We start from the raw sequence: 14,415 nt of genomic DNA, 5'->3' as shown, positions 1-14,415 counted from the left end.
AGGCATACCGTTGAGTTGGTCTGAAGCAGGTGACCCGGGGGTATTGCGAAGGCGACTGCTAGGTGAAATGAACTATTTTGAATACCGTACAAAGGAACTGTTGCGAAATGGGTGGAGTTCTCCTAATAAGGGATGCCAATTAGGGAACCACTGGAACCCACCTTATCAAAGCTAAAGAGGAGTTTTGAGGCAAACTGGACACAACTCTCCTAAAAAGGGATGCCAACTGAGAGACAATTGTAACCCGCGTGGCCAGCAGTCAAGAAGTTTCATAAGCAGGAAACAAACCCTGCAGAAGCAAAAACCTCCTTGTATGAGAGACCAAGGCGGACGAGAACTGTAACCTGCATTGCACATAGCCAAAAGGAACCAGAATATAATATGCTGCTTTAAGGACTTCACACATGGAAACAACCACCTATAAAAGAGCATTAATTAAGGCCTTAGCAGAAATCCTGGGAGTCCAAGATTTATCTTTTTAATATTTTTACTGTTGCACAGATTTTTATCAGACTTTGTTCTGTGGAGGGTGTAATGTCAGGTTTGGGATGGTTAACTCGCTTTTTAGGGCCTGCGTAATACACTGTAGTAAAGCACTGTGAGACAAGGGTATTGAGGTGTATGAAGATACAAAGCACAACTCCTGTCAATTGCACGATACATGGTTAGATCCCACACGTATACTTTATTTGGGAAAGCCAATCTATTAAAACCCCAAAGTAATATTCTCTTCACCTCTGCGGGGGATAATCGTTTTATGGATCAATCAGATGCCGCATTAGAACACAATCTGAGACTAATTCCCTCCCCTACCTGCAAGTCAATTCCAAGCGGAATTTCAGGTCAGGTGTGCGAGTCAGTGTATGGCTGTTTCACACATGTACCCCCAAACCTGGCCTCATAATTGCTTTGCCGCTAGTTGCAGGAGTAGGCCGCGAGAGCTGAATAACTATCTAAAGGTAATTAGCTGCAACGTGGCAGGAGTTATAAATAAACTTTGTGATCCAGATTGGATAGAATGGCTAAAAGTGCACAATGTAATCTGAATGCAGGAAACGCGGCTTGCTGATGAGTTGTTTTGAAATATTTTGAGGAGTTTCAAGTGTTTTCAGCTGTGGTAAAACAATTGGGGGCCATGTCACTCCAGTGCAGGTCTTGCTACTTTGATTCGTAACTGTATCTTTTTTGCACTATGGTAATTTTTGCTGCGGTGCTTCCACCATGCCAAATTGCACTTGTCATGGTGCAGTGGGTTTCCATATGTCCCAGTATTTTTAGAAATATGCAAACGTTGCCCTAGTGCGAATACTGTGCAATTTACCAACCAGTGCAAAGTTCCTGCTATCTGGCCCCTGGTAGCCTAGCCCATGTGTTCCTCTTAGCACCTTTCTCATGCTTGGCATTCTCAAATTTTGCTCATTTGGATTCTAATTCAAATACGCTTTGCAAGAATAAGAATTTTAGGAGACCACGGATGGAAACTGCATCTGAGTTGATAGTAATGACACCCCTGGATACTCGTTGCAATCAACGCTACCGTCACACTTCCACTCATAACATTCTCTACCTCCCAGACAAGGGGTCTTCAAACTTTTGGCTCTCCGGATGTTATGGACTACACCTCCAATCAGTTTTCGCCACCATAGTCAATGGTGAGGGATCATGGGAGTCATAGTCTAAAACATCTGGAGAGCCACAGGTTGCAGACCTCCGAGTTCATCCATGTACTCAATCAAACCCAGATCCTATGGCATCAATTTGGAACATCTGTGATTTTTACAAGTTTAGAACACGCTGCAAAAACCTTTAGCTTTCAATAACTTCCCATTTAATCACACTGGGCATAACTATACAATAGTTGTATGCTTTCACCTTGAAACGACTTGCACAGGTTCAATGTAACATTCTAGCAACAGGCAACTTCCTTTGGTGGTTCAGTTTGGCCCTTGACGTCTTCACCAGATGGTGGTCACACAATAACATGGGCAACAACAACATAAAAAAACCAGCTCTGGAAATAACGTTCCAGATGGGAATGCAAAATCTGTTCCAGCGCTAAACGGACAAGTCTAAATGCAATCATGTTTTTATTGATCTAGTGTACTATTTTTAATGAATTCTTTTAGTATGATTGTTTTCAGACAGTCTCCTTGGGCCTAAAGTAGTATTAATAAATTAAATCAAATGCTACCAGCTTTTGCAATAAAAAGAAATTGATTTTTCGTATTTGACTTGTTGTGTTTTATTTTTGTAAGTTAATGTTTCTTTCTACTGTTCTCTTTACAGAGCTGAAGGTGTAATGCGGACGATGGTTCCAGAAAAATTGGTAAAGGGCATGCCAATATTACAGGGTCAAATAGATGCATTACTTGAGTTTGATGTAAGTATTACTTTTTATGTTACTTACATTCATTATCCATCATTTTCAGAAATGTGTTTTATGCGGAAATTGTTCAATCACCTAGGTTGATGAATGCATTGTTGCTTCTTTGTAATGGGAGGTGGTGCGTCTGCCACTGTAATTGTACCACGATACTTATAGATGTCGATAGATTGGGGTCTGATTAATGTAGAATGTGTACCTTCCCGATTGTTTTACGCTGTTCATTGGGAGTTATGTTTGTACTTGTTCAGATAAAACACAATGGCGTATTTTATATAGGCCTATAGCAAAGGGAGCGTTTGATTTCTTTTTAACCCCAACAGATCCGTCCCAGGTTGGAAGCACCATTTACAGGACTTCGCTTGACAAAATCTACAGTAGCATTAAGAGTTAGAAAGGCGACCTGCACCCGATTCGTCGCCCAAGTCATTTAGTGAGAAATGGACACACATCTCCATTTACCTTCCATGGGATGGGACCATAGGGGTGCAAAAGCATCCATTTGCTACTCTATACCTTCTCTATATGGTGCTAAAAATGGACAAATGCCAGTTATCAAAAATAGTTCCACATTTGTACCGGATTACTCTGCGGTTGGTCCGGGTCATGCCCAAACGACACACACTTGTTTTTCTGTTGTATTCCTGAAGTCACTGTGCATTAATACTGCAAGATTTTACAACTGATAGTTTCACTATCAACTAACATTCATACTTTGTATATTAGCCAAGCATCTTTTCAGCTCATCAGTTAACCAGATAGCGTCTCACCCATTAAATATTGCTCAGCGTTCCCAATGAAGTAAATTAATTGCTTTCTTTTTCAACAAGGGGACTGTTCTTTTATTTTATTTTTTATCAATGATGGCCATAACAGCTTATGCAAGTCAACTAATTGGACAGAGTGTCTATGAATGACTTATTCACACTGCAATTTAGAAAGATAGTGATATACTACAGCAAAACTACTAAAGTTCTTTGCGTGCAAATTATAACACAGATTGCAACCTATTCAATATTGCTTTTTGTAGTGAAATTTGGGACATTACACTTTTAATCCATCTTTCCACTATTTCGTCCCCGAAATATCCCCAAAACAGCTGATCCAGCTGTGTAGACGTTGGCTATCATTAAGTCGCTAGGTGTCCGCTTGTCATTCCACAGTGGTGGTGGCGCATGCAAATGGATTGCCAGTCCACACCCCAAAAGGGGGCACACTGTTCTGAGACACACAAACATTTTGGCATGCATAACGGCTAGAGCACTGGTGAAAAACCGTGGAACGAAGAGCTAGGAGTTCTGGGTTCAAACCTTATCACTGATTGTCTCCTTTTTATATTTTCTTCATTTCACCCACTTAGCGAAGGCATTGGTTAAATGGTGGTGACATGATTATCTGTGCTAAATCAGTTGACCATACTAAATAAAACTAGTTAAGGATGAACATAGGTGATGAAGAGTTAGTCCCTGGAAGAGGAAGAGTAAAGTACAAATAACACCCACATTAAATGTTCTATTAATTTAGAGCATAGCAATTGTACTCCTCCTGTTCGGTATTAATGCATCTTAATTCAAAGATTATGCATTAGATCACCAATGACCTTTCTTTTTTGTCTGTTTAATGAACTGGTTCAGCCCACCTAAATTCATATGGTCAAACAATTTGTACTAGACGGTGAGCACTTGCAACCTAGTGTGCATGCTCACGGAGGGCACGGTTGGCCTATTGGAACCGGTTTGAGCCCTTAAAATGTATTATTTTACAGAATTTTAAAAAAGCATTTATGTTCCCAGTTCCTTTCCTCCTACACGACCAATGCTGGAATGAGGCACTTATCAGAGAAGAGCAGCATTGTGAGTCATAATGTTTATGCATAAACACTCTCCTTACTTGTGTGGCTAGTGGCTGCTTCACTGTCCTCTCTCCACACTGTGAACTGCATTTGCATATCGGAGCGAAGGCAGTCTGCAAAACCACTTTAAAAGCCACAAGGCCCTTTTTGCATGTGTTGGTGGGGCGGTAGTAGTGGGGAATTTAACAGGGAGATCTGTTTTCCAAGTTTTATAAAAAATAAAATGTTAAATACAGATGTGGAAAATGTTCTTCAAGATGGGGGCTGACTGGGTTGGGTCCTGTTAAAAGAAATTGTTGTGTAGTTGGTTTGGCCCTGGGAGCTTTTTATTTCTCTGATTATACAGCTTCAGTGATGGTGTTTTCTATGCAGAGGGATTTTTTTCTCCCCACAATTCGCTGGATAATTATATGACAAATTTGACTCTGCTGTTTGTGGGTTATAGCCAATTAACCTCTAGTCTGTAATCTAATCTGCCTCAATGAATTTGCATTCTAGTCCAATCTTCTAGACCCCGAACACCCAAGTTACAGTTGTACAGAATTTTCGGTTGTACTTGCAAACCACCTAATCTGCTTTATTTTTTATTTTCTGTTAGTTTTATGAGCATGTTTTAGTTCCCGTATACTTTCTAATGGGTTGTCTATTCTCAGTTTGTATTGCAGTTCTTGTTGAGTTTGAACACATTCTGCATCAAACCATGCTCTTTGTTCTGTGGAAATGTTTTCTCCCAAACCAGAAAGGGTTCAAACACTTTCTGTGCCAATACGTTTTCTTTGTCTTTTTACCAAATCATGTAATGCGCTCTTAATTAGACATATTGACGAGTGTTCATTTCTCACGATTACCTCCTTTTTTAAGGATCAAAATGCATGTTTTTTTAGCTCACCGATAGTTCAAAGTTTCTCTTTGTGACCTTGACCTGAAGGAATTTAATTCCAGGTTTCCGCACCCAGGTACAAGAGAGCATGTTAGAAATTGTTAACGCAGTATGTTTAAATGTCATTTGTTCCACAGGCCATTTCTCACAGTTCCAAGTTTTAGGATCATTACAGCTTGCTTGAAGCGTGATAATATTGCAACAGCATTTCAGAGTGAGCAAACTCAGAATGCCTTGCACAGTGTAGGGCACTTGGTGACTTAAGGATTGTACGTGTGTGCTCTCCCGCTGGATGCAGTGTGTAGTACTCCTCGTTGTCACCCAAGAGATTAGCATCAAATCATAACTACTTGGTTGCTATGAATGGTTCGTCTTCAGTGTATAGAAGAGATCTGGACACCTCCAGGTCATTTTTAATGGCATAATTGAGAAACTCATCTAAATCCTGCCCACCTTGGCTTTGAGCTTCGTAAGAAAACTCGGATAGTATTGTAGATGGCTTTTAGTTCTTCAGCTTGGACAACCATTGTGTGTGCTTGTTCTTCTCCTGTCTACCCCACAACTATAGTCCCTTCAAACATTGTAGGTTGCGATGTTGAGCCTGAGTTTTTTTCTGCATCTAAAACCGTTTGCTTTCTGGGATGTCCAGCTGCGCTTAAACCCTGACTTCAGATCTATATATCACAGGTCTTTGGAGATGGAAATTGACCGCCTTTCTCCAGCCTTGCCTCATTGTCACTGTGCTTGTATGCATCTCCTCTGTGCTCCGAGTTGCTCATCTGAAAGTGTTTCTCTCGGGTTCTTGAGCAATTCATATCTTGCATCTTGCATTGCAGTACACCTCCTCTGCCTGATTCTCACTAGACCAAATTGCCAACTTGCAAGTAACTGTGGTTTAAGCTTTTTAGGGCATGTTATCCCATGTTTTATGTGCATAAATTTGTCAGATATTAATGATTCTACATTAATTTCAAGCAAATTCCAGCTCACACATGTTGTGATTTTCAGTGAACACTGACTGAAAGCAGTAAACTAATCTTAGCAGGTAAATGGTAGTTTTCAACCCGCAGCTCTTGGGGGCTGGTTTGTTTCACCTAGTCTTTTGACTTGCACATTGGTAGTGTCTCCATATTTAGATCTTTTGTTAAGACATTGTCTTGCTGAGCTTCTGTCTATTTGCAGGAAGAATAACAGCTCTCTTCTTGATGACTTCATGTTAAGATGTGCTTCTTTTTGTGGAACAAATGCAATGCTTTCCTTAGTTATGGCCTCTGGTGCTGCTATTTAGATGTAGTCACCTCTGATCCTCTTCTTAGGCCCTTGCTTTTGTAATCCATCTGCTACCAAAAACTTGTGGAAAATGCATCTGCTTTTCTGATTTGATGGATGGCTGGTATGCTTTGGGTGTAAGCAATGGCTTAGTATGAAGATGTCAACATGTGTCAATTAGTAAGTCACGTAGTATGTTCTATGTAGACCATGGGCCTCATTCTGAGGTTGGAGGTAACCATGGCGCTATTAGCGCCATGTCTGCCTCCAAATCCTTACCGACTCCGCCCTAGTGAATGGAGCTATTACCGCCCCATTCCAAGGTTGGCGGGGGCGGTAATTCCCCATCCACCAGGGCCCTTCCCCATAGGGCTCAATGGGAATGGGGAAGGCGCTAATAATGGCAAATTGCGGTCAATTGGTCAAACCAGACGTTAAGGGAGGACCCGCAAAGGGAACTCGTAGTAGGGCGGTAAGGGATTACTGGCACCGGTGCCCTTAGCGGAGCCGGTAATCCCTTACCACCCACCTCGTAATGAGGCCCATGCATGTGTGTATAGTGACTTTCCTGTTGATGCATCTTATTGCCAATGGATGCCTATTTAAAACAATTGAGTATTTCTTACTCCATGTACCAACACCTCTTGATGTTCTGTGTATTTATATCCTCTACTCGTTCCTGTGTGCTTTTAGATATTTGGTCCCTTAACCTAGACTGGAATCCATATGCTATGAAGGATTGGAGGTTTACTCGTGTATATGGATAGATTCAAATGCAGCTCTTTCGAGTGGAGTTAATATCTTAACGTTGGTCCTTGTAATTTACCTCTTGCATGTGGTTATCACCCAGTGCATTTATTTCCAGATAGTTTAGGTCCCTGAGGGTTTGTACAAAATGAAAATATGGTGCTTACTTTATTTTATTATTTAACTTTATACCTAAGATTCTATTGCCGTTGGTTCATATCTCTGTGGGTATTTCCTCCTTTTTAGTCTGCTACCAGCATATCTTTTTGGAAGGCTCCCCGCTAGGGTTTTTACCATATTCTTCGGGGAACAGGCTTCCAACTTGTGACTTGTTTATACACAAGTATCTGTATGTTGGAAATAACATACATTTTTATCACTGTTGATTTATAATTTGCTGAATCACAATTATTTGTTTTCAAATAACACAGGTATTTCTGGCATAAGAAGATGCTTAAGAATATGATGTATTTACTGGTTTCTGGCCAGTGTGTACATAACGTGGAAATCTAGCATCTAAAAAAATGCACCCACTAAAGATGATTAATTTCTAATGTTAGAATGACAAATTGTAAAATATATCCTAGCTGATACCTGTTTTCTTTATCATGGTAAAAGGAAAACATTTAGAAATAGACTTGTCTAGTTGTCTTATGTCTGGTTTATTTTATGGCATCAAGTACAGGTTTTCTCCCACTGTCTTGCTTAATTTGGTACTGGAATCAAAGGTATGAGTTTCGCCTTGAGGCCTCTGTTCATGCCAGGTTTGCATTAAATGTGTTTTGTTGCTACACCATTCAGTTTCATGTTCTACTAGTTATTGGGCCTCATTACAAGTCTGTCGGTCTGCAAAAAAGGGTGCCGGTAGCAACGTACCAGCACACATTCCGGACCGGCAGACTACAACTCTGCTATCCGGGGCCTCTGCAGGGAAAGTGCAGTAGGGCAAAGCTCAATATAGTGCCAGCGGGGTTGCCTGCTCAGAATACTGCAAGGAGGCAGGGGGACTGTAGGGTTGCAGAAACAGTCCCTAAGTACGCGGTAAGCCCAGAGGCAGTGGATGGGGCTACTGGTAGCGAGGGGGCTTGGTGCCCATTAAGGTTCAGAAGGTGGGCAGGTAACCAGTTGGCACAGCAGGGAAGTACATCAGCAAGGGAGATGGGGAGAGAGAGAGAGGGAGAGAGAGAGAGAGAGAGAGAGAACGCAGAAGTGAAAAGGAAGGTCTTGAGTTGCTTCCGAAACCTTGGGAAGTACTGCTCAAGTTTGAGAGAGGCAGGGAAGCTGTTCCAGAGGGAGGCACGAGCCAAAGAGAGAGATCTACCCCTCACTTTCTACCTGGAGAAGCGTCTCCAACTCAGAGAGTTGGAGGTGGATGAGCGAAGGGCTCAAGAAGGAAAGTGCTTAAGAAGAGAGAGTTGGATATAGTGTGGCCCCTAGCCCCAGAAAGCCTTGTGGACAATGCAGAGGGTCTTGAACATGATCCTTCCAGCCACCTTCCAGTGTATTTTTTGTAAGTAGGAATAGCTTCTTTTGTGTTCATTTGTTATAATATAGTTAGAACTATAAATATTATATACGTTTAGAAGCAGTGCTTATTGTTGTCTTAAACAAAACCAATTTGGGTGTTAGTTTTATTATTATAGTTTCTTCATTTTGATGAGTCAATTCGAGCATGTCAAATCTTTTCGCTGTGAACAGTGTGTGCCAATATGCTACCTTATTTTCCCAACCTTTCATTTTCTTATAAAGTATTCAATGGTTGGGTTGGCAGAAGGTGCCTGGTAGATCTTATTTATGACTTGAAACATTGTATTTAGTTTGCAATTTGTTATTTCAACTAATTTGCAATAGGTGATCAGTTGGTCATCAAAATGTGTTCTTGTTCCACTTGAGTCTGTTTATTGTTCATTTGATTGTCTCTGTGTTGGCCACTAGTAGTTTTGCAGTGTCTCCAAACATATAATGTGGTGTTGTTGTTCTAAAACCTTCATGAAAAACTCAAAACCTGTACACGTGTTTTACCTCTTATCCAGTGGCTCTTATGGAGGATTTACTTGAGATCAAAAAATGGAACTCGAGAAGTGCATTCTAAATATTCATCAAAATTACTTTTTGGGATCTTTAATCGATGTTTATTGCATATTTAGAGTCGGTTTCTGGTTGTAATAACTTTCATTTTCTTATATTGTCATGAGCTTGCAATCAGGGCTGTTTAAATTTCACAGGTGTTCTTTTTAGAGAAGTCTGTGTACTACTGCATGAAATGGCAAATGGATCCTAGTGCATTCTGTGTGCCTCTTGTGAGCACTACTTGGCTTTTTGTTTAGGTAAAAATCCCAGCTTGAATAATACCTAATTTAAAGGTCAGAAAATAAGGTCTGGATTTGGTAAATTGGGTGTATATTTTGGGTAGGTTGTTAAGTATATAACCTCACATATGTATTACCTTCTTAAGCTTAGGCAGCATGCAGACGTTTTAAGCAATCCAGTGTTTTCTGTATAATGTGTATATCTGTTAAGATGCATCTAGTTAACAGTAGTTATCTCAGTTTCCATCCTGTTTTCGGCCTTGTTAGTCTCTCTAAAGTTTATACATTCTCTATTTGGTTTTATATCTTGGGATCTTGTAGGAAAAGACACAAATTGCTTCAGTATGAATGATTGTCCTTATAAGGTTAAAGAAGTATAACGGATGGCTCTAATTTAGTTAGGGTTCCATTATAGATTGTTCTTCACATTGCAGTTCCCCGCATGTCATGTATGCAGTGACCAAGCTTTAGCTGACTGTGTGCCATATGCTCAGACGTGTGTTGCCTGTCACACCTTGTTCTGTATGTCATTTCTCAGGATTTAAATTAGGCTTCATTTTTTGTAGCATGTATACTTGCATGATTGCATTAATTTTAATTAACTTAATAGACTGTTTCTGTAATTGCTTTCTATTTAGAATGCATTGAATTAGAGTTTATACAATATTCTTTCCTGATTCTTAAACATGTTCTAGGGCATTCTTCGCTTCCGTTTTTTGTATATCATTTATAGAAATATGCAACTTTTTTATTTTTTATGTCTGTGTATTTTATATTCTATTTGTATTGAATGTTTTTAGCCTGATAATTATTTTGCTGTTTCCTGGTAATGAACCGTTTATATTTCCTGCAACATGTGGCAGGCCTTTATTATGCCCGTCTGCTTGTTTAAATCCGTTTTGTTGATTTAAAGTTTCTGATTTCCTTTACCCCTGGTTTATTCAGTGAATATGAGGCTCTGTCTGTGATTCTGTTTATTTTAATAGGCTCACTAATTGCACATTTTGTATTTACTTATAACGGGTATGCCTGAATGTCTGGTTAGACTCATCAGGTGTTTGTATTGCTGTGTATTTTCTCGATTAGAAGAGGTACTTTCATTACAGAACTCTGCCTCTTAATGTTCTTTCGATGTGTGTGATGGATGTCGCACCTTGTATTAACTTCTTTTGCTTTCCATTGCACCATTCATCCCCACATTGCTATTTCGAGGGTTAGTGCTGTCTTCACAGCTCACTTTTTTTGCCTCCTATTAAGTGTATGTCATAAACATGATGGTGCATGAATTTGTTATGAGCTACATTTGTCGCGTTGCATGTGGGTAGTAATAACTGAATACATCACAATTAATTTATTATTTTATCTCGTTGTTAGTAAATATACCAAGGGCATTATTTGGTTAACTGTATGGAGACTTTGCTACACTGTTACCAGTTAAATTAATATAATTGAATTGTATTTAGAATCGTTCTGATTCTGGTAAACCCTTAGCTTTCTTTTCTGCATTTGTTGAGGTGCCTGGTATTTTACACACATTTAAAATAAATGTATTTTATTGGTTTATATTTTAGACCAATAAACTCACCATTAAACAGAATTTCAATGGAATACGTTTTATTTAGAGGAATGTGAATGGGGTCCTTTAGATGAGCTTTATTTCACAGCATTTTTTAACATGTTTGTATAGTTTTCGTTTTGGCTTTTAGGTGGCACACAAGCAGCACCTAAAATGATGCAACTATGGTGTTTTAGTACAGCAGGGAGGGGGATGGGATGCGAGGTGAGACCCACAGCTTGTGATTTTTGCTTGGTTATTTACCCACTTACTTGGAGGCCCATGGCCATTGCATCCACCAGCTGCCTATCCCTGCAAAAAACACATACTACTGCGATGTGTTTGAGCTAGTGAAATTAAGCAGTAAAGATCAACCTTTGTGCTTTGTGCTGTATAGGCCCTGCTAGTGTTCTTTTGAAGCTGTTTGCTTAGCGAAAATGGCTTATCCAAGTGTGCCTATATTCAATTGAGTTAAAAATCAGTGTGTGTCATTGCCTCTGTTCCTTGCACTATCCTGTTCTAACATGCATAGGCAAAGCCAACAGTTTTGGCTTGAGTACATGTAATGGATATTTGCCAGGCACTGAACCCTTAAACAAAAGCCAAAACTGTGTTCTCTGCCAATACTTGTTTGATCAGTTAGTGATTTTTTTTTTGTTGGTATTTTGAGTATGCCCATTTATTTTGGGATATCCCCTTTGTACAGTTGTCTGTGTTTGTAGATGCCCACCACTATTATGAAGAGTAACCCAGACTGTAACATTGTTCATAAGAGCTGGCTTTGCAGACCTTAAACTCCCTCCCAGCGGAAGTTTATCATCCATCTAGGGCTGGGAGTTGGGCAAGGGCAAACGGGGTGCATTGTTACACTGATGCTTCACATTTCACAGATGGGCTTTATCGGATAATGTCTGTCTGATTTTCTCAGTAGGTGTATTTTAAATATTGTACAGGTAGCGATTTGATGCCTTTAGGCTTTGGCTTTGTGTTTGCCCTTCCTGCCCTGGGGGCTTGAAGGGTTTGTCTGACAAGTTCTGAGATTTGTTAGACCCAGTATTTAGTTGAGGAATGTTTATCTACTTCACCTCTCTATGGGTGTAAAAGGAAGGATGTGTGTTTTCTGTCAGACTTGGGACAGGATCCTCCTGATTTGTGGTTACCTATTTTAGGATATCTGTCTGCCAAGTGGCTTATACCTGATGCTGGCTGATGCTCAACTACTAGCTTGCAATTTTCTGCTTCTTTTCAGCATTTGTTAACCCTTTGTATAGTGTGTTGCACATGCTTCATTTCTGTACAGAACGATCTGTTTGTTTCTTGCTGAGCGAACGCTCATGAGTGTTTTCAAAGCACAAAACTGAATATCAGGCTTGGGGTAGGGAGACTTGCTGCTGGGTGTTTTGCCAAGCCATTGAGATCTTAAGTTTGTATTCTTGAACTATAGCCATATTGGTAACCCATCTCTCTGTTTGGCGGACCCGTCTGGTGTAAAGGTAGACCTCCTCTAGTCAATGGTCCATACCTTGCCAAAGCATTTGGGAATGCCAGGTCCCTTGCAAACCAATGTATACAGTCTATATATTTTTATTTTTATTTTTATTTTATTTTATTGCTTTGCAATTTTTACAAAAAGAAAGGAATTTCCATTTTTCTTCACTTCGAATCCTCCTATACATTTAAAAACAATTCATAGAATATTTCTATGAGAGTTCAACATCCTCCTATTCCAAGTCCTTAGTTCATGTTCAAACTGTCTCCAGATTATACCTTGCTTCTTTCCAACGGTTCATATCTTTCACGTGGGAATATCTTATTCGGATATGCGACCACAGCAATCACTATTGCAGGCTTTTCTCCATTTCGCAAGACTGACTACCTTTCCTGTGTGGTGAGCGATAGACATTTCAACCAGAGCTGTTCCAGGAAAAATGTTTTAGTCTCTTCCAGGGCCTGGCAGTCTAATAATAAATGTTTCAGATTTTCTACTTTATTCAAATCCTCGTTAAAAACGACAATAGTTATGTCCTACAGAACCTCTTTTTTCCAAAATCTTATTGGTAGGGAGTATATTTAGTCTTATTCTTAGAAGGGTCTCTCAATGTGGTCTACTTGGATACTTGACCAGGCAGGTTGCAGGTTAGTTTCGTTTTTTACTCACCCATGGGAGGTTTGCTGTCAATTGGTAGGACGCGGCAATTTCTTGTGTCCTGATCCAATCAAGCTCACCCAATTTCGTTTTTACTCTTGCTGGGTTTACACACAGTTCTTGCTCTGAGCAACCAATGTCCACTAGTTTCGCTCTGTTTTTTTCAGCCCAGTCATTCAGGAGCTTACTGGTGCCCCCCTTCAGTTCTTCATGTATTATTTCAAAAAGTCTCGGGCGTTTCGATATAATAATTTTCCTAAACAAAGCTAAACTGTTCACTGCTTGTAATGACAGCAGACCCAGTTCCCTACGTACTGTGGTGATGGGAGTCGAATTAGGCAGTCTCAACACTCTTCTCCAAAATAAACCTTCGAGTGTTGGCCAGAGTATTTATGGTATCTCAGGCATTGCCTCTGCTCTGCAAGTCACTGATGGTACTATTTTCCCTTAGTTTAAGAGTGGGAATTTGGAGAAAGTACCGTATTTCCTATCATGACACTTGCCTGAATTGCCAGAGCCTTTGTTTTTTACAGTAGAGAGATCTGCGCTGCCATCTCAACTTTGATGTTACTCAGCGTCACGCCTAGGTATTTAAATTTCTGAACATGCTCAATCTTTGAGGCCTTTAAGTACCATCTTAGATTTTCTTTCCGCTTCTTACTTTTCTCGAAGCATAACATTTTGTTTTTCCTTATTTATTTCCAAGTTGTTTTTTTGGATATATTCTTGAAGCGCTTCGAGTTGCCGCTGGAGCCCTACTGCCATCTGATCTATAAGGATTAAATCGTCTGCATACATCTGCAATCATCAATCGCACTCCTCCTATAGTCGGTGGGATTGATCTTGCTGACGATTCGTCATCCTTTAGATCTGTAAGGAAATAATTAAACAAGGCAGGTGCTAGAGGGCACCCTTGCTTTACACCTCTAGCTGTAAGTATTTCTGATGACAAGGTACTGGCCTTGTTTAACTGAACCCTAATTAAGGTACCAGAATTGAGGGCAATTATCGGATCTAAGACTAACCTCGGGCAATCTTGATGACGTAATTTTTCCCATAGTTTTTCCCTGTCAATCAGATCAAATGTGTGAACAAGGTCTACGAAGGCCATATAAATCTCAGTTTGCCTTCTGCGACTCTCCCCTTCAGGATACTGAGAAGTAATAGGTTTGTTGTTCTTCCAAAGCCCTTTGATGAACCCGGTTTGTAAGGGGTCGTTGCAGTCCTCTTTCAGGGTCCACTCCTGGAATCTCTGCAGTAGTAGAGAAGCAAAG

At 40.1% G+C, this 14,415-nt stretch overlaps 1 protein-coding gene across 1 annotated transcript in view; it reads left to right on the top strand.

Moving 5' to 3' along the window:
* SNAP91 (synaptosome associated protein 91) overlaps nt 1-14,415 on the top strand; it is a 1,173,930-nt gene that overhangs the window by 361,121 nt on the left and 798,394 nt on the right. Inside the window, exon 6 of the mRNA XM_069606330.1 lies at nt 2,287-2,380. Coding sequence (XP_069462431.1) covers nt 2,287-2,380 — 94 coding nt within the window. The remainder of the gene's footprint in view (nt 1-2,286; nt 2,381-14,415) is intronic.

This window comes from Ambystoma mexicanum, chromosome 4p, assembly GCF_040938575.1.
Source record: "Ambystoma mexicanum isolate Mex_15411 chromosome 4p, UKY_AmexF1_1, whole genome shotgun sequence".
Classification (NCBI taxonomy): domain Eukaryota; kingdom Metazoa; phylum Chordata; class Amphibia; order Caudata; family Ambystomatidae; genus Ambystoma; species Ambystoma mexicanum.
Note: the sequence above shows the minus strand (reverse complement) of the source record. Positions and strands in the feature narration are given on the sequence as shown.